The sequence below is a fragment of the Nelusetta ayraudi genome, unplaced genomic scaffold (genome assembly GCF_046127955.1).
Source record: "Nelusetta ayraudi isolate G7.1 ecotype Tasmania unplaced genomic scaffold, CSIRO-AGI_Nayr_v1 ptg000084l, whole genome shotgun sequence".
In the NCBI taxonomy this organism is placed as follows: Eukaryota; Metazoa; Chordata; class Actinopteri; order Tetraodontiformes; family Monacanthidae; genus Nelusetta; species Nelusetta ayraudi.
The window spans coordinates 5,958,416-5,978,341 of NW_027466134.1; the positions used below are offsets into that span (position 1 = coordinate 5,958,416).

The 19,926-nt window shown below is 55.6% G+C and overlaps 1 protein-coding gene across 2 annotated transcripts in view; it reads right to left on the bottom strand.

The window, feature by feature from the left end:
- The window catches only part of frem1b (Fras1 related extracellular matrix 1b), a 24,297-nt gene extending 4,587 nt beyond the window's left edge, over positions 1-19,710 (bottom strand). The window contains exons 1-25 of one of the 2 annotated variants that reach the window (XM_076045191.1): positions 19,475-19,705; positions 18,455-18,787; positions 18,244-18,344; positions 17,599-17,885; positions 17,303-17,526; positions 16,378-16,701; positions 16,193-16,301; positions 15,928-16,059; positions 12,985-13,350; positions 12,736-12,881; positions 12,470-12,666; positions 12,205-12,295; positions 11,834-12,001; positions 11,547-11,755; positions 11,271-11,364; positions 10,517-10,769; positions 10,119-10,304; positions 8,288-8,476; positions 7,994-8,190; positions 7,119-7,344; positions 6,880-7,024; positions 6,011-6,152; positions 5,745-5,943; positions 4,807-5,074; positions 1,540-1,963 (exon numbers count right to left, since the gene is read on the bottom strand). In XM_076045191.1, coding sequence (XP_075901306.1) covers positions 1,540-1,963; positions 4,807-5,074; positions 5,745-5,943; positions 6,011-6,152; positions 6,880-7,024; positions 7,119-7,344; positions 7,994-8,190; positions 8,288-8,476; positions 10,119-10,304; positions 10,517-10,769; positions 11,271-11,364; positions 11,547-11,755; positions 11,834-12,001; positions 12,205-12,295; positions 12,470-12,666; positions 12,736-12,881; positions 12,985-13,350; positions 15,928-16,059; positions 16,193-16,301; positions 16,378-16,701; positions 17,303-17,526; positions 17,599-17,885; positions 18,244-18,344; positions 18,455-18,667 — 4,890 coding nt within the window. In that variant the 5' untranslated portion in view covers positions 18,668-18,787; positions 19,475-19,705. Of the gene's footprint in view, positions 1-1,481; positions 1,964-4,806; positions 5,075-5,744; positions 5,944-6,010; positions 6,153-6,879; positions 7,025-7,118; positions 7,345-7,993; positions 8,191-8,287; positions 8,477-10,118; positions 10,305-10,516; positions 10,770-11,270; positions 11,365-11,546; positions 11,756-11,833; positions 12,002-12,204; positions 12,296-12,469; positions 12,667-12,735; positions 12,882-12,984; positions 13,351-15,927; positions 16,060-16,192; positions 16,302-16,377; positions 16,702-17,302; positions 17,527-17,598; positions 17,886-18,243; positions 18,345-18,454; positions 18,788-19,474 lie in introns of both variants that reach the window. The other variant, XM_076045192.1, reaches the window with a different exon arrangement.
- Positions 19,711-19,926: the final 216 nt, after the last annotated feature.

Here is a 19,926-nt window from a genome sequence, read left to right on the forward strand (position 1 = left end):
ATCCGCCTGAAGACAGAGATGTCATGTCATGTTCCTCCCAGCCACTGGGGGCAGCCTAGAGTTGTTCCTGCTGGCGCAGGTATCGTTTGATTGGCGGATCACAGCTGCAGGTGGAGGAGCTGCTGGAGCCGGTTCTGATACTATCTAGCCATTACCCTGGTTCTGTTTCTGTGGCTTGTGTTGTGCTTCCTGTTTCCGGTTTGAGTCAACAGTGAGTGAGTGAAGGTGGAGCAGCAGCAGCAGCAGAAACACGGTGAGCAACACAAACGCACTGTAGATTCAGTAGGAACGACAACACTCCTGTGAGCAGACAGCGGTGGTTCCGTGGTGACGTCACCACGCCTTCTCTTTCTCCGACGACCTCGTAAAAATTAACATCTTAACAGAGCCGAGTCCCTGTTTCTTCAGGTTAGATATGCGGGTTTTCTTCCAGTTTGATATTTTTTTAGACACTGTTTTCCAGTTTCTGTAGTTTGTTTTGAAAATTACTTTGAAACAACTACAATTAAAATGACTTCGGTGTTGCTTAAAACTATATCCTGCAGGACTTCGGGGGATTTATTTATGTTTCTGTTCAACAACCACTATGGGACGAGCTGCGCCCTCTGCTGGACTCTTGGCAGGCAGCTCATCGAACTGCTGCAGTGTCGCGCTGCAGCCACTGAGCGTCGCACTTGCTCTGTGTAAAGTAAATCATGAAAAGAAGCGCAGCGCAGCGCAGAGCTGTTTGAGTCTGAGTGAAACACGAAAGTCCGTCAGAAACAGAATGGTTGTAGAATTCAAATCTAACATAGAGGGTAAAAATATTACTTTAGTCTCAAAGTCCAGAGAAATAATAAAGTGTGAGTGAAGGCATCTTGACCCACTTGCTGCTCTGAATGATAATAATAATAACCTGCTATCCAGCCACTGGGTGGCGCTACAACCGCAGTAATGGTGCAGTTCAGTCTGAGGCTGGTCCTGCTCAGTTCACAACTTCGGTCCAGACCAACCAGACCTACCTGGCCTGGTCACCAGGTGTGATGCTCAGTGTTGCACTGAGGCATGATGGGAAGCTACACATCTGACATTTCAACCTTCTGGAGTCTACGAAGGTCCTACCGGATCTTCCAGACCTCCTCCAGACCTCCTGCACACCTCAGAACCTCCAGTTCTTGCAAACCTTCTTTCAGACCTCAGAACCACCAGACCTCCTCCAGACCTCCTGCACACCTCAGAACCTCCTCCAGTTCTTGCAAACCTCCTTTCAGACCTCAGAACCACCAGACCTCCTCCAGACCTCCTGCACAACTCAGAACCACCAGACCTCCTCCACACCTCAGAACCTCAGAACCCTCAGAACTTGGCTTGGTATTTTATTGTGGAGGGGTTTGACCTGTGGACCTGAGGACTTCCTTCCACAGCAGCAGCAGCCTAAGGTGTGTGAGGTTCCTGAAGCTCCTCCGGTGCTGCTGATGGTGATGGTGCAGGTGTGGACTCACCTGGATGCTGAAGATCTGAGGCTCCTCCCTCAGTGTGATGGTGCAGGTGTGGACTCACCTGGATGCTGAAGACCTGAGGCTCCTCCCTCAGCTGGCCGAACTGCAGGTATCCAGCGTTGGTTCCATCGCTGGGCAGGAAGCTGAAGGAGTCGAAGGTCTCCAGGCTGCCTGGGTGGTGCTGGTAGACCAGGTCCTGCTGGTCCAGGTGGTCCTGGGTGAAGCTGAGGGGCGGAGCCAGCGGGGCCCCGCCCAGCAGCAGCAGCTCGCCGTGGCGCGGCGCCACCGTCAGGCGGAAGGTGAGGTTGGCGGCCGCCGTGTCGGGGTCACTGAGCTGCAGGTGCTGGGAGGTGACGGGCTCGCTGGCGCTGCCCTGCAGGCGAAGGCCGGTGTTGCGCAGCAGCGTGGGCGGGACGCGGTCGGCGTGGCGGATGGTGAGGTGCAGCACGCCGCTGCGAGACGACTCGCCATTGGTCACCACAAAACTACACACAACACAACACAACATCACTGAGACTGAGACTGGTCATTGAATGCCTCATTGGACATGTGTGTGTATTTGTATATGTATGCATATATATAACCATACATAAACATATGTAAATGTATGTATGTGTGTGTGTGTACATATATATATATATATATATATATATATATATATATATAATTTTTTTATTTGTGTATGCACGTATGTATTCTTTCATCTTGTAATTTCTCCTTCTATTATTTCATGCTGTACTTTGGCGTCTTCAGTCTTCACTTTCCAGCATCGCAGTCTGCTGAGGAATTCTTCCTTCTTATCTCCTCCAAGCCTCGCATTGCATTCAGCCTCGTCCTCTACTGTTGTCAATGCATTGCCATATTTTTGTTTATGTTCAAATGCAAATAAAAAAAACTATACAATTAAAATAAAGGTGGTGTATATTTCTATTATTGTGTAGAAACATTCAGGTTTTAAATACAGTTGAATAAATAAATAAATAAATGAACCTGCTGAAAGCTTCAAAATAAAAAGGATCCAAATAGACGAATCCTGAGTTTCCGTCTTGTTTTCTTTTAAATAATAAAATAATGTGTGAGAAGAAAAATTTAAATCGAGGACATTTTGTCTCCTCGGCCTCGCTGCTCTTCACTCACAGGGGTAGATCCACAAAGCGATTGCGCGGCTTTTGCGCCAGACAATCCGTGTAAATAGCGCCAAAAACGGTGATTCCGATCCACAGAGGGGACGCAAACGTGAAAATCGGCGCAAAATGCGCTGAGGCGCAAGTAGCGGCAGGGTCGCGCCAGATTCATTTGAATGTATTGAAATTAGTCATTGCGCGCAAAATGACACCCCCTTCTATGCAAATATGCCTAATTCAAACAGCGGCAGATCCAGAAAGAGTTTGCGCTCGTGTCCGCGCGCAGTTTGACAGACGCAAACACCGCAAGCCAAAACCAGGCGCAGCTTCTGTCTGTCAGAGTGTTTCTGGCTTCTGAGTGAAACTTTCCTCTCTGAAAAGCCTGAAATATATATATATATATGGCTCCCCAAATCGTATATATAGATCGGCATAGACTAGAGTATATATGCCAATATTTTAGATCGGCCATGAAAAATACAAATGGTACTCAGGTGTTGGTGACAAACGCGTCTTGCATCGTAATGCTAGGCGCGCACAGGAGCGCGTTTATCCTAGCAGAGTTTCGCTGTCAAACACACGCATTCATGAACAACCTTTGGCGCAAACTGCTCTCAGGTTGCCAGACCGCAACATTCGCACCTGTTTCAGGTGCCGCATTCGTGGGCGTGTTTGCGCCTGCATGTCATTAGCGCCTAAACCTTTGTGGATCCCCGCATCTGTGGCGCAAATTGCGGGCGCAATCCCGCCGCAAAATGCGCCGCATTTTAGCGCTGCGCGCCCTTTTTTGAGGCTCTACCCCACAGTGTTTAAGGTGAATTTGTTTGTATTTTTCATGTTTTCTTTTTAAAATGGAAGTCCTCTCAGAGATTCTCAAGACAAATCCGTGCTCTTCAGTTTGTTTTTGACAGATTATTATTATTATGTTTACGTTACTATTTTGCCATTGATCCCTGTCAATATTAAATCCCCTCCAGATGCCTAAGGAAACTGTCCAGGTGCATCATGGGAAGAAGGACTCGATGATTCACTGCTGAAGGTCAGAAATGCACTCTAGTGATTATGAAATTCTAAATAAATAGAATAAATAAAAAACCTGTTCAATATTCACCAGAGACTAAATTAAGAATTCATCCTGAACACCAGGATTTTAATATGATAGCGGAGGAAAGAATCAACTTGAAGGAGTCAGAGAAAAATATCACAGCAAAACCTAAAGCACAATTCTGTCCTTTTCAACTCTTCATACAATTTAAAATCATAATAATAATAATAATAATAATAATAATAATAATAATAATAATAATAATATAGTAATGTAATAATAATGTAATAATAATAATAATAATAATGATACTACTGTCTCATTTAACGACCTGTTTGTATTTGCAATATCAGCCACTACTGAAACACACACACACACACACACACACACACACACACACAGCTCAGGTCTCCTGTGTGTGTGTGTGTGTGTGTTTTGTCTTGTCCTCTCAGTCCTGCCAACACACTCTGCCTTCCAGGCCTCCAGCTGACAAACTGTCCTCAGGCCTCAGCACACCGGACACACACACACACACACACACACACACACACAGACACACACACACACACACACTAACATCTGGCTCTGATGTCGGCTGCTCTGCCCCCGGTGGCCGCACTGCTGTTGTTGTCCTGATAACACACATTCATCATGCGCTGTCAAAAACACACACACACACACACACACACACACACACACACACACACGCACACACACAGACAGACAGGTGTGTGTCTTTTGGATCTGTCACATGACTCTGTCTTTGATAAGAACACAGATTTACCCAGAGTTTATACTGACTGACACACACACACACACACACACACACACACACACACACACACACGAGTCAGATTCTCATTTTAGCATTTTTTTTTTTAATTATTGTTCCATCAATTTTACTTCAATTTAAGAGTTTTCAGTTAATTTGTGTTTAATTCATTGAACACTTGTACAGAATTAGTTTTACTATTTAATACTTGATTTAATTCTAACCTCTCTCTCTCTCTCTCTCTCTCTTTCTATTTTCTCTATTGTCAGCTGCTGTTGTCGTGTTGAAAATTGAACACAGTTCTGTTACTGAGGATTGTGTGTGTGTGTGTGTGTGTGTGTGTGTGTGTCCCAGTGTGTGTGTGTGTGTGTGTCCCAGTGTTCTGACCTGAAGGAGTCGGTGTGTGTGTGTCTGCTGTTATCGTGTGTGTAGCAGAGCCTCTGCGCTGCCAGGTCCAGTTGGCTCCAGGTGCTGAGTGGGACTCCTGGCCGCCCGGCGCTGTGCAGCAGCCCGTGCTGCGGCGCCGCTGTCAGGCGGTACCGCAGCCGCTCGGGACGACCCGACTGGTCCCGGGCCAGCAGCAGGTCGGTGCTCAGAACCAGCCGCTGGCCCGCCAACACCACAGCGTCACCACTGGTGGTCAGCTGCAGCTCACCTGGAGGAGGGGGAGGGAGCGGGGGCGGGGGAAGGTAGAGGGAGAGAGGGCGGAGCTTCAGGGTCCAGCAACAAACCTGGAGCTGCGTGACTCTAACCTGCTGCTGCTACACACACACACACACACACACACACACACACACACACACACACAGGTTGGAGGTGTGTCCCAGAGGACGGAGGCCGACGCCCCCCCCAGCTCATTAATTATTCATCAGCTGAGCAGGTCATTGGTTCTCACCTCTGCTCCTCCAGGATCAGGAGGGGAGGGGCCAAGGGGAGGGGGGGGTGACCCCAGGTGGATCAGGTGGGATCAATAATAGATGAAGCTGGACAACAGCAGCAGGGGGCGCCGTGCGTGTGTGTGTATTGCACGGCTAGCTGAATTAGCAAACTACAGTAGCTGCCTGATTTAGCAGCAGCTGGTTGGACGACACCAGCCAGTGAACCAGTGCAGGACTGAAGGCATCGCTAGGCTAGCGGCAGTTAGCAGCAGTTAGCAGCAGTTAATGCGAGTTAGCAGCAGTTAGCGGCAGTTAGTGCCAGTTAGCGCCAGTTAGCATCACTTAGCAGCAGTTAGTGCGAGTTAGCAGCAGTTAGCATGGGCGTGGCTCCCTGCAGTGCAGACAGGAGGTGGATGGGGGGGTTAAAAACCGACGGTGACCTCTGACCTCTGTGTGGGGTGTGTATGGTGATGAAGAAGGTGTGTGCCGGGGTCTGGTGCTCCAGGTCGCTGAGGGTGAAGCGGAAGCTGTCGTGACCTTTGACCTCTGCGGTCTCCCGGTGTTGGTACCACACTCGGTTCTGGTCCACGTCTTCCTGCGTGAAGTTGAGACCTGGCGCCAGCGGCGGTGCCCAGCCCTCGGCTGTCTGTAGGGGGCGGAACCAAGGTCAAAGTCCCGCCCCCTGACCCCCTGAGCCCTGACCCCAGACCCACCTTGAGCTGCAGGCTGCCCAGTCTGGGCCCGGCCTGCAGGAAGTAGAAGAGGTGCTGGGGGGGTGAGTCCAGGTCCTGGGAGTCCAGGGCCACACTGGAGATCAGGCGCCGCTCGCCAGGCACCACGGCCACGCCCACATTCCTGACACACACACACACACACACACACACACACACACACACAGTGAGGTCACTTGACCTCTGCGACCCCTGAGCGATGGCGACCTTGTATGAAGAGTTTGAGTTGATGCGTCCAGAGATCAGAGGAGAAAACTGTGTGTGTGTGTGTGTGTGTATGTGTGTGTGTGTGTGTGTGTGTCGCAGGCAGCCGTCTGGCTGCTTCCTCACTCGTCACTAACGGGCTCTTCCTGCAGGACGCCAGCTGCCAAGTCTGCTTGTTCCTTCTGGTTGGTCGGCCGCGACATCGGCAGCCAGCGCCGCTGCCGACCGGGGACCGGGGAGGGGGGGGCGGGCTCTCCTCCCCTCAGCTCCCCTTCCCCCCACACCTCACACCCCCTCCTCAGGGTCAACACAGAACATTAGGACACACCCACCAGGTCTTCAGGAGGGAAGCTACTCAGAAACCATCATCACCATCATCACCATCATCATCATCACCATCACCATCATCACCATCATCACCATCACCATCACCATCATCAACATCATCACCATCACCATCATCAACATCATCACCATCACCACCATCACCACCATCACCACCATCATCATCATCATCATTGCCCTCAAGTAGTGGGGCGGAGCAGCAGCAGCAGCAGCAGGTAGGTGGGGACAAACAGAGGGAGCAGCCAGTCCAGACACACTTGAACCGTGTGTGTGTGTGTGTGTGTGTGTGTGTGTGTGTGTACCTGAGGAGCCGGGGCTCCTGGTCGTTGACTGGCAGCACGGTGACCTTGGCTGACCTCTGGACGCTGTGGTGGCCATCAGTGAGCTGCAAGGCGACGGCGTCCGTCAGCGTCTCGCTGTCGTCGTGCAGGTACCAGATCAGCACACCTGGCCAGGTGAGGTGGCAGTTAAACACACAGCAACCAATCCAAGCGTCCAGCGGTGCTGTGATTGACAGGTGTGCTAAGCCCCTCCCCCTCACCATGCTGCAGCTCCTGCAGGCTGAAGGAGGTGACGGCGGGGGATAGGGGCAGGGGGCGGGGCCGGCGCAGGAGAAGCTCCGCCCCCTGGCCGCCCTGGCCAACGCGGAACAGGCGTCCGTGGGTCGGAGGGGTCACCACGGTGAAGGTCAAGAGGTCAGCGGGGGCGTCCAGGTCAGCGGCGCTCAGCACGGAGGAGGTCAACTGGCTGGCCCCGCCCTCCTCCACCTGAAGGGGAGGAGAAACAGGTGAGGGGTCCATCCTTCCATCATCCATCCGTCCATCATCCCTCCATCCCTCCACCATCCATCTATCTGTCCATCATCCATCCATCCATCATCCATCCCTCCATCATCCGTCCATCATCCATCCCTCCATCATCCATCCCTCCATCCCTTCATCCCTCCCTCCATCCCTCCATCATCCCTCCATCCATCATGCATCCCTCCATCATCCATCCATCCATCATCCATCCCTCCATCATGCATCCCTCCATCATCCATCCCTCCCTCCATCCCTCCATCATCCATCCCTCATCCATCCCTCCATCATGCATCCCTCCATCATCCATCCATCCATCATCCATCCCTCCATCATGCATCCCTCCATCATCCATCCCTCCCTCCATCCCTCCATCATCCATCCCTCATCCATCCCTCCATCCATCCCTCCATCATCCATCCATCCATCATCCATCCCTCCATCATGCATCCCTCCATCATCCATCCCTCCCTCCATCCCTCCATCATCCATCCATCATCCCTCCCTCCATCCCTCCATCCATCCATCCATCCCTCCATCCATCCATCCATCCCTCATCCATCCCTCCACCATCCATCCCTCCATCCCTCCATCATCCCTCCCTCCATCCACGTACGGTGAAGTTGGTGAAGTGCAGCGACGGCTCCTCGTCATTGGTTGGCTGGATGATGATGTAGAAGGGGGCGGGGCCTGAGCGGTGCAGCCCGTCACTCACACTGACGGACAGCTGGTCAGCCGTTGGCTCCACCCCCCTGCTCTCTGATTGGACGTAGTTGATGAAGCCAGAGGTCAGGTGGGCCAGAGTGAAGGATTCTGGCAGGAGTTGGGGGAGGAGTCAGGGGTCAGGGATCAGGTCACTGACACACACACACAGACACACACACACACACACACACACTCCGTGACAGACCCACTGCTACTCCAGCGTTGCTCTTCTCTGAGCCCGGTGTTGGCAGCGTGTTCTCCAGGAAGCCGTGGAGGGGTGGGGCCTCCAGGTGAAAGGTCAAGAGGTCAGGGGGGCTGTCCAGGTCGCTGGCCCCCAGGAGCCCCCCGCAGAGACAGGCCCTGGAGCCCTCGTCCACCACCAGCAGGGAGGGGCCTGGGGCACACAGAGAGGGTGAGACCCCTGGTGGCTGGAGGCGGTACTGCAGCACTGCAGGTACACGATACTGCAACCATCATCCATCCATCCCTCCATCCCTCCCCCCGTCCATCCCTCCATCCTTCCATCCTTCTGTCCATCATCGCATTGCTGCTAATTAAACACAATCCTCTGGATCCATGTCCTTGTAATCCGTGTGTGTGTGTCTGTGTGTGTGTGTGTGTGTGTGTGTGTGTGTGTGTGTGTGTGTGTGAGTGTGTGTGTGTGTGTGTGCTAGCCAGCTGCTAATGACGGACAGCTCTGGATCAGGCTGATAAACTGGCCGTGGAGGCGGTGGCTAAATCTTCTCCGCTGCGTCTCTATTCACTGTTAATTAATGAGAGCGCCCCCTCCCTGCCGGCTCAGGCCGAGCTGCGAGCGGCGCCAGGATTAGTGTGTTATCCCACCGCTGGTGGCGCAGCGCTAATCCAGCTAGCGAGGCCGCTAGCAGCACGTAGACGGAACCTATTGTGACGGAGAGACACTGCTTTTGTTCCCAGACACACACACACAGTGAGATTATGGTTGCTCTGTGTGTGTGTGTGTGTGTGTGTCCATGTAATTCCAGGAGACAAAAGGCAGATTTCACTTAAGCGCCGCCCGTGCTAACCTCGTTAGCGACCGACAACAACACAACAACTGGCCACAGGCAACAAACTACACAATGCAACACGCAAACAATAAGAACAGACTAAAGACTGAAGCCCCCCCCTCCCCCCACACACACACTCACACACACACTCACTCACTCACTCACTCGTGTTGTGGCTTCCTAGATGGTAGTTTGTTGTGTTAACAATAATATTTAGTTGGAACTGTTGTTGCAAAGTGGCGTCAGTGGGTCTCACAGTTTTGCTGCTCCAGTAAAACCCGCTGTGAGTGGCTCTGCCAGGGTCACATGACCTCCAGCAGCAGCCGCTTGCAGAGGGACGTGGGAGCCAATGACAAACACTTTGCAAGTCGCATTAGTGTGGAGAGACAACAAACCTGGTGTCCTGTGACAGTGTGGAAACACACACACACACACACACACACGCACACACACACACACCAGTCCTCCCAGTGTGAGTCCCCATTGAGAACCACAGAGCTCCTGTCCTCCTCCTGGCAGCCTCTCAAACACACACACACCCCAGGGGAGATGGTGTGTGTGTGTGTGTGTGCGTGTGTCTCAGCACTCCTTATCAGTGTGCGTACACACACACACACACACACACACACATAAAATATTGTGTTATCTTTTAAATGAATGACTGTGTGTGTGTGTGTGTGTGTGTGTGTGTGTGTGTGTGTGTGTGTGTCTTTCGTGACGCTGGAGGTCGTCTGAAGGTGAAAACGTGACGATGACATTTTCCCCTGTTGGCTGATTGAACGGACAGGAAGTGTGTGAGGGGTCATGATGATGTCACAAAGGGAGAACCTGATATCCGGCTGTGATGTCACAGCTAGAATCATCCAATAGCAGCTCAGCATCCACCGACAGTGTTGTTATGTTTAGTTCTTTTAGGGGTGTGGCATTTCTAGCCCCGCCCCTTGTGGCGTCATACAATGCCGCGCCCACTATGTGAGTGTGTGTGTGTGTGGGGGCGGAGCCTCTTACCCAGTGTGACCACGGGGACCTGGTTGTTGACAGGAAGTAGCGTGACGTTGAGGTCGTAGACAGGAAGTGTGCCGTGCAGAGGCACCGGAGGGGGCGGGGCTTGTGCTCCAGCGCCGCCGCCCGCCTCACCGTCCGAGATGATGAGGGTTAGCACGTCCAGCACCGGCTCGGGTCCGATCTCGCCCCCTGGTGGTGACAGGGGGAACAGCAAGGAGACTCTCAGAGACTCACACTGAGCTGGTTTGAGTGGTTCTGGTTGGTTCTGGTTGGTCCTGGTGGTGGTTCTGGTTGGTTCTGGTGGTCCTGAGGTGTTTCTGGGTGTTTCTGACTAATAAAGTTCTGGGATCGTGAATGAAGGGATTGGAGCCCCTCCCCCCTTCTGGGCCCCGCCCCCTCACCTGTGTGGACGTAGTAGACGAGACCCTGCAGCAGGTCGTGCTGGGAGAACCTGTCGGTGGGCTGCCCCCCCCGCTGCAGCTGCCCCCTGCTGGGGCTCCTGGCCAATAGGAAGAGGAGCAGCTCCTCCTCACTGTCTCCATCACTGGCCCACAGGAAGTCCTGCGTCACCTGGACACGCCCACCTTCAGGACAGCTCAGCCCCGCCCACAGAGCCCCACCCAGCTGGGGGGGCTGGTCGTTGACTGGGAGCACCTGGAGGTGGAGGTGGAGGTGGTGGAGGAGAAGGAGTGGAGGGAGGAGGAGAGGGAGAGGAGGGAAAGGAAGAGAAGAAGGAGGGGTAGAGAGAAATGGAGGAGGAGAGGAGGAGAGGGAGTCACACGTGATGAGGAGTAAATAGATAGAAATTCAATAGCTAGCTAGCTAGCTAGATACTAGATAGATAGATAGATGGATACTAGATTGATAGATAGATGGATAGATACTAGATAGATAGATAGATACTAAATAGATAGATAGATAGTTAGATCGATAGATAGATACTAGCTAGATAGATAGATATATACTAGATAGATATGTAGATACTAGATAGATAGTTAGATAGATACTAGATAGATAGATAGATACTAGCTAGATAGATAGATATATACTAGATAGATAGATAGATACTAGATAGATAGTTAGATAGATGGATAGATACTAGATAGAGAGATAGATAGATAGATGGATACTAGCTAGTTAGTTTTCCTTGCCCACCTGGATGCTCAGCGAGGCCTCGGCAGTGTTGACTCCGTCACTCACCAGCAGCTCCACCTGGTCCTCACTGGTCTCTGAGTCATCGTGGACGTACCTGCAGCACAGAAAAACCCACCTGGTCCTCAAGCCCCGCCTCCTCAACACCGCACTTCCTGTCACAGTTGGTCATGATGCTACTGATGGTATCGGTACCTGACACCAGTATCAGCATCAGTTACCAGTTACAGATACCAGTAGGAGGTACCTCCTCTGACCCTGTGACCTTTGACCCCTGACCTGACTCTGAGCTCCTTAAGGTCCTGCAGGCTGAAGCCCTCTCCCCTCCGTAGCGCTCGTCCCTGCAGCTCCAGGTGACCGTGGAGGGGCGTGGCCTGTAGCGCCGCCTTCAGCCCCTCCCCCCGGGTGTCCCGGTCCCGGACCAGCAGGTGCTGCTCCGTCAGCAGCGCCGCCCCCCCCTCCTCCACCCGCAGCAGGTTGGTGAACACCTAGAGGAACCAGAGAGGAGCTGCCGTTACCAGGGCCTCTATCTGCAGGGGGCTACAGTGTGAACTTTGACCTCTGACCTCTGGCGCCTGGTCGTCCACCGGCAGCACGGTGATGTTGAAGAACAGGCCCGACACGGCGCCGCCCTGTTGGTCGCTGACCGAGAAGATGAAGTGCAGCTGCAGCGGATCGGGGCCGATGTCCTCCACCGGGGGCATGAAGGCCACCTTCAGGTGGTTGATGGCCTCCTGGAGGTGGAGGGAGAGGAGGCTCAGGAGGAGGAGGGGGGTCAAGAGGAGGAGGAGGAAGGTCAGGAGGAGGAGGAGGAGGAGGAGGAGGAGATGTCAGAAGGAGAAAAAGGGAACAAAGAGGAAGAAGTTGTAGATAACAGAAGAAGAAGAAAAGCAAGGCTACAGAAGAAGGTGCAGAAGAAGGAGGTGCTCGGTGGGACCTGGGTGAAGGTCTTCAGCACGGCCACTGTGGGGTCTCTCTTCATGGATCCAGCACCGTCCCTCAAGAAGAGACGTCCAGCGTCCATCAGCCTGGAGACACAAGCAGTTAGCTCCGTTAGCTCCCAGTTTGCTCCGTTAGCTCCCCGTTAGCTCCGTTAGCTCCCCGTTAGCGCTCCGTTAGCTCTGTTAGCTCCCAGTTAGCTCCGTTAGCTCCCAGTTAGCCCTGTCAACTGCTAGTTAGCTCCACACACCCCCCCTCCTTACCCAGGATGCTCTGGGCTCCAGCAGGGCGTGGTGATGGTGTAGGTTAGCTCCGCCCCCGGCTGCTCTCCGTCCCTGAAGTGCAGGTGCTGCTGTGTCACCTGCAGCACCTCCGTCTCCCTCAGAGTCAACCAGCGACGACTCCCCTCCACCTCCACTGGCACCTGGTCCTCCACCGGGAACACCTGCACCTCCAGCACCTGGGGGTGGGGGAGTCAGGGTGAGCTCAGACAGAGAGAGAGAGAGGTGGGGGCGAGCGAGCCACTCACGAATGTCTCTGACAGGTTGGGGGGCTGCTGGCAGTCGGCCAGAGACACCTGGAAGGAGTCGTGGAAGAGCTCCTCCCCCCAGTGGACGTAGAAGATCCGACCTTGCAGCAGCTCCTGCTGCTGGAAGCCACTGGACACTGGAGAGCCTGCAGGACCATGGCATCAGTGATGTCATCAGTGACCTCATCATCACCATCATCATCAGTGACATCATCAGTACCACCTCCCTCCTTCCCCCTCCCCTCTCACCTGGGTCATGGGCGGAGCTCCTCCTGACCAGCTGACCGGCGGTGGGCAGAGCCTCCAGGCGGTAGGTGATGAGGTCATCGCTGGAGTCGAGGTCGGCGGCCAGCAGAGACTCCGCCCCCAGCCGGACGGCCCCGCCCTCCCTGACCTGCAGGGGGCGCTGGGCCAGCAGGAAGGGCGGCGAGTCGTCCAGCGGCAGGATGCGGATGGGGAAGCGGTGGCGTCCGCCGCTGCCGCCGCGGCGCCCGCCGCTGCCGCCGTCGCTCACCCGGAACACCACGTGGTCGCGGGTGGTGTCGCTGCCAGAGTGGTGGTACACCACCACCCCCTCCTGCAGGTCCACCAGCCGGAACATGAAGGCAGCCCCCCCTGCAGGACACACGGAGCACTGCATCATCACACAGAATCAAAGGGTCCGATCAGAACCAGTTGGACCAGGTCAGAACCACTGACCCAGAGCCACCGTCCCTTCAGACCATCATCACTCAGTCCTGGTGGACTTGGACCAACGTGGTCCAGCCAATCAGTGAGCTCCGCTGCTGTCAGCTAGTTTCAGAGCCGCGGACGGACGATGAAAGTGGGTCGACCAGACATCTGTCTCTCTCCCCCCCCCTCCCTCACTCCTCCCTCCCCCCCCCCTCCCTCACCCGCTACAATGTGTCACATGACTCTGGTTGCTGTTGTTGTTGTTTGAGAGAATCTTGTGTTTCCAGCCAAACTTTTTCATTCAATTACTGCCTCCCACACGTGCGGCGGCGGCGTTGGTGTTAGCGTTGGCGCCCCCCACGCCCCCACCTAATCCCCCCCCTTCAATTGTCACTTGGAAATAACAAGTTTCCTGTTGGCGCCTGAAGGCAGCGCCAGGCGCTAGCTGGCGCCGCCAACAGGGGGCGGCGTCAAACATGGCGTCCTTCCCAGGGATGTTGCGTTGGGGGTGTCGGGGGTGTCGGGGGGTGGGCTTTCTGTCCCCCCCCCCTGCCTGCGCGTGCCAGGCAGACAGCCGGCCGGGTCGCCACACAGATTGGACGGCCGTCGGTTCCGAAGCTCATTAGCAACTTTAGCGAGAGAAGCTGCGGCTCGTCCAAGTGACGCAAAGCAGCCAGTAATTGGGCCCAAAGGTGGCGCTGGGCAGCCGGCCCATAAAGGCAGCGCTGCGAGTATCTGTGTGTCCCAGTGTGTGTGTGTGTGTGTGTGTGTGTGTGTGTGTGTGTGTGTGTGTAGGACAGGCAGCCATCCATTTGGCTGAAGGCGGTTGGATGGAGCCTGCAGTGTGAGGGGGAGGGGGGGTCCCGGGTCAGTGGGGCCCCTCAGAGACCCCCCCCCCCCACCCCTCTCATCCAGCGGGGGCCTCAACACGAGCGTCGCCGCCGCCGCCAAAACTTTTGTCAGCTTTGTTCCTCCAACTAAGGAAACCGAGAATGTTGGGATGAGACACGGAGCAGACTAACACCTGGAGGGCTGTGCCTGCCGCTGCCATCTAGGTACTGGATAATCTCTGGAGCAGACTGACTGGTTACTGGTGGCACAGTGGCTTTTGAGACTGCATGGGCGGTGCAGGTTAATATCTGGGTGGGCGGTGCAGGTTAATATCTGGATGGGTGGTGCAGGTTAATACCTGGATGGGCGGTGCAGGTTAATAACTGGATGGGCGGTGCTGGATGGGCGGTGCTGGATGGGTGGTGCAGGTTAATATCTAGATGGGCGGTGCTGGATGGGCGGTGAAGGTTAATTCCCTGGGTGGGCGGTGCAGGTTAATATCTGGATGGGCGGTGCAGGATGGGCGGTGCAGGTTAATATCTGGATGGGCGGTGCTGGTTAATAACTAGATGGCCGGTGCTGGATCGGTGGTGCAGGTTAATATCTGGGTGGGCAGTGCAGGTTAATAACTGGATGGGCGGTGCTGGATGGGTGGTGCAGGTTAATATCTGGATGGGCGGTGCTGGATTTGCAGTGCTGGATGGGCGGTGCAGGTTAATATCTGGATGGGCGGTGCTGGATGGGCGGTGCAGTTAATGTCTGGATGGGCGGTGCTCGATGGGCGGTGCAGGTTAATACCTGGTGGCTCCTCGTCGCTGGATTGCAGCGGTTGTCTCTGCTGCATTGTTTTGCGTTCCGATGTTGTTGCTGTGACAGTTCAGATGTCTCAGTTGTGGGCCTGTGTGTGTGTGTGTTTGTGTGTGTGTGTGTGTGTGCGTGTGTGTGTGTGCGTGTGTTGTGCGACCTTGTTGTCATGCTTCAGCTCCATCATGTGTTAATTTTCGGCTCGTTAGGCGGCGACTGCGATGAAATGAAGCAGAGAATCAAGCTGACCCCCCCCGCACACACACACACCTCCACCATCATGCCGGCCAAGGAAGGTCAACTTCCTGCTGAAGCCCCTCCCCCTCCCTGGGAGCTGGTAGTGATGGCAGTGAGTGAGTGTGTTTGCGGGGAGACGGAGCAGCAGCTGCCGTCTGTGCAGCGCGGCGTGAAGCAGCAGCAGTGGCTCCAATCTGCTCCGCCCCCCCGCACCACCCAGACGCGGCTGCACGGCGGCGCTCGGCGCCCCCTGGCTGCGCCACCGCGGCCCCATTTTACACCTGATTAGCAAACACACGCAGGGCCACTGGACATATGCTGCTCAGCGGCGCTCCCCGGTGGTCCCCGCTGGTCCTGGAGGGACGCAGCAAAGCAGGCGGAAAAGAACAGAGGAGCGGACAGACGACAAGGACGCTCCTGGGAAGCAGTGTGGAAATACCAGCACAGCCAGCAGGGGGAGGGAGGGAGCCGGAGCAGCAGCTGTCACGCTCGACCTGCACCGTTCGTCTTTGGATGATTCACTGCTGATCCGTTCACGCTGAACCGATTCAACGATGAAACAATGTTTGAAAACAAGCTAGACAAGCCTCCCCCCTACCCCCACCCCCACCCCACACCTCCCTCTGCACCTCAGGGGGCGGGGCTAACCTCTGACGGTGAGCCGTCCGTGCAGCGGTCCGTCCACGGCCACTAGGACGACGTCCTGGGGGTTGTCCCTGTCCACCACCTGCAGCTGCTGCCAGCTGATTGGCCGAGACTGACCCTCCAGCAGGTCCAGGCCTGGGGGGGGAGGAGAGAGAGAGAGAGAGAGAGAGAGAGGAATTGGAACCCACTGCTGGCTCCACCCATCCAGCCACCAGTAGCCCCGCCCAGCCACCAGTAGCTCCACCCACCCACCAATAGCTCCACCCACCTGTGTTCCAGGAGACTCGGGGTGCGTTTGTTTCGGCCGACCTGATGGAGATGTGCAGCAGGAGGGGTGGGCTTCTCAGGAAGTGGGCGTCGATCACCTGGAACTCCACCTGCGGACACCACCCATCAGCTGTTAGCCTCACAGCCAGCCCGCTAGCTCGTTAGCATCCAGGCTTTGGGGCCGACCTGGTAGTTGGTGCGCTGCGATTGGCCGTGTGCGGGCGGCTGGTAGGCCATCCGCAGGTGGTGCAGGTCCGCCCAGGTGAAGGAGGTGCTGGGCCGGGTGGGGTCGTCCAGGTGGGTGATGTAGCCGGCGGCGGGCGGCGCCGTCACGTTGAACACCAGCTGCTCCTGCGGCGTCTCGTGGTCCAGGGCGTCCAGGGAGGCGGTGCTGAGCGGAGTCAGGATGAACTGGTCCACCTCCAGCAGCAGGGAGGCCGAGAAGGAGGCCCGGGGCCGCGTGTTGGGCACTGCACCCCCAATCTCAACCGGCAGCCACACTGACCGGGCCTGCAGAAGCACACGGTCAGCTTCCTGCTGGGCCACTGACTCACTGACTAACTGGCCCATTGATTCATTGATACACAGACTCATTGACTTCCTGAATGACCGACCGACTGACTGACTGACTGACTCTCTGACTCACTGATTCACTGATTCACTGATTCACTGACTCATTGACTCACTGACTGACTGACTGACACACAGACTCATTGATTCACTGACTCACTGACTCACTGACACCCTGACTCACTGACTCATTGACTGACTGACACACAGACTCATTGACTCACTGACTCACTGACTGACTGACACACAGACTCATTGATTCACTGACTCACTAACTCACTGACTCTCTGACTCTCTGATGAGCTGGCACCTCCTCCCACAGCCTCTGTGAGGAGGTGCCAGCTAGCGCTAGGTGATAACGAGGAGGCTAATTTCGGAGGTGGGAAGTGACGCCTCCCTGCTGCCAGCTGGCCGACTCCTCCCTCCACACCTCCTCCTCCTCCTCCTCCTCCTCCTACCCATCTTTATCTTCCCCATCCACCTCCTCTTCCTCAACCACCTCCTCCTCCTCTTCCTCCTCTTCCTCCTCTGCACCGTGTACCTCCAGCAGGGCCCGACTCTCCTTCTCCCTCAGCTCCACCCTGATGGGGACGTAGTCGACCTCTGGTGACGGAGGTCGGAGGTGCTGGTACTTGAGGTCAGAGGTCAGGAAGTGGTGGCAGCTGGTCTTCAGGAAGCGGACTGGCGTGGTGCGGTGGGGGCAGGGGGCATTCCCGGGGCAGAGCTCCACCTCCTGCACCTCCTCTGCCTCCTCCACCTCTCGGCCTGCAGAGGGCGACAGAGAAACGTCTTGTTGGCGAGCTGCTGTGCATAGGGCTGCTGGCTGCAGTTCCTCACCCTTCCTGTGGGTGGCAGCGGTGGTGTTAGCCTCCACCCCCTCCTCCACCTCCCGCACCAAGCGGCCCAGGGCGGGCACGACGAGGTCAGAGGTCACGAGGCGGACGGTGCAGAGCAGGTGTGGGGGGGGCTGCAGGTGGAGGACGGAGCGGTCGATGGGGTTGGACAGGCCGTAGAAGTGAGGCACCAGCAGGGGACGCCCTGTCAGCTGTACGGCGCCGGGGGGCGGAGCCAGCACCTTCACCTGCAGCACCACTGTCTCCACCTGCGTCTCCGTGGCCGACAGCCTGCAGCAAAAACAGAGAAAGAAAGAAAAAAGGAATGAAACGGCATCGTCGACCAATCAGCTTCCAGCTCGACCCTCACTGCCTTCTGGAGGCTCCGCCCTCCTTGAGGATGGCTCTGTGGGATTGGTTGGGACGTCAGGGGAGCAGTGCTGGTATAAACTCCTCATATACACATATATATGTGTATTTGTGTATATGTGTATATATATATGTGTGAATATGCACATACACGACCCCCCCGGATCCCCTTTATGTTGCGCACTGACTCCACCCCCTCCCTTAACTCCAGCCAATCAGAATGAGGGGGGAGGGTCGGCATTCAAGGTGGTCAGGGGGCGGGACTTCTTCCCGGACCGACCTGTAGACTCGCAGCATGACAGCGTCCTCCTCCAGGAGGGGGCTGCCGTTGTGGACGTACTTGACCTGCTGCTGCTGCTCCATCAGGGGGCAGTCAAACACCTGCACACACACACACACACACACACACACACACACACACACAGAAAGAAAGGAAGTGATCCCTGCTGCCACTGGGGGTGCTACTGCCTGATTGGGGGGTGTGTCCTCACCTGGGGGGTGAGCCGGCCCACCCGCTGGGTCACCGGCTCGTTCAGCACCACTTCCACCTTGCACTGGGCTCCGCCCACCACCTCCACCTTCAGCTCCGCCTCTGTCAGGTAGGACTCGCCACCCCGGGTCACCCGGAGGTCAGAGGTCACCGTTGACGGCCGCTGGGCAGCGACCGCCGCTAGCAGCAGCAGCAGCAGCTGGACAGCAGCCATGAGGAGCTGGGGGGGCGGGGCTATAGGAGGGGGCAGGGCCTCTGGTTGCAAAGATGGGTGGGGGGGGGCGTGTGATGCGTCAAGGGGTCAGGTGGCCTTCACTCTGACTCCTCCCACAACCTGCAGGAGGACAAACAAACAAACGAGCACAAGCAGCTGATTGGCTGAGAGGCCACCACCCCTCCCCCGCTCCTCCCCTCTCTCCCCTGACCTTTGACCTCCCACATACACCCCCCTTCCAGCACCCATCACACCTCAGAGTGAAGACCAGCAGGAAACAAAGGGTTAATCTGTTTGACCTCTGGGGGGGGGGGGGATCAAAGGGTTTCAGTGTGTGTAGTTTTTTTTTGCAGTCGGCCAATCAGACGGCAGCATTCAGCATCTCTCTCTCTCTCGCTCTCTCTCTCTCTCTCTCTCTCTCTCTCTTCTCTCTCTAGCTCTTCACAATATGACCTCCACTGCTGCACTTTGACCTCTCGACCTGCGGGGGGTCTTCACAGGAAGTAGTGGGCAGGGCTTCAGGACAGGAAGTGTCCCCACGGTGGCGCCGAGAGGGGGCGGAGTCACAACCACAACGTAAACACGACCGGGACTGATTGTGTGTGTGTGTGTGTGTGTGTGTGTGTGTGTGTGTGTGTGCGTGTGTGTGTGTGGCAGCAGCCAATCACAGGGCTGGAGGCGTGTTTACACCGCAGTCATGTCAGAACGGGCGAGCGAGGAGAAAATTACAGGACGAGAACCTGTGTGTGTGTGTGTGTGTGTGTGTGTGTGTGTGTGTGTGTGTGTGTGTGTGTGTGTGGCGCCTACCTCCAGTCGTCCCAGAGTTCCTCTCTTCTTCTTCTCCTTGTTTTTCTGCACACAGCACAAAACAATGTTTTCTCTCTCTGTCTCTCTCTCTGTCTCTGTCTCTCTGTCTCTCTCCCGCTCTCTCTCTCTCTGTCTCTCTCCTGCTCTGTCTCTCTCTCTCTCTTCTCGTTGGTCTTAAGCAACATCAACTACAGGGAGAGACTGCAACAAAGGGAGAGAGAGACTTTCATGGAGGGGACGAGTTTGCACTGGAGTCAAAGGAGCGGGGCGAGCGAGAGAGAGAGAGAGAGAGAGGAAGTGGTTCAGGACTTTTACAGCCCCCCCCTAAATCCCGCTCGTCCCACCCCCCTAATTTCGCTCTCTCTCCCCCTGCACACACACACACACACACACACACACACACACACACACACACCTCTCACTTGGGAACTTCCTGCCTGGGGTCATGTGAC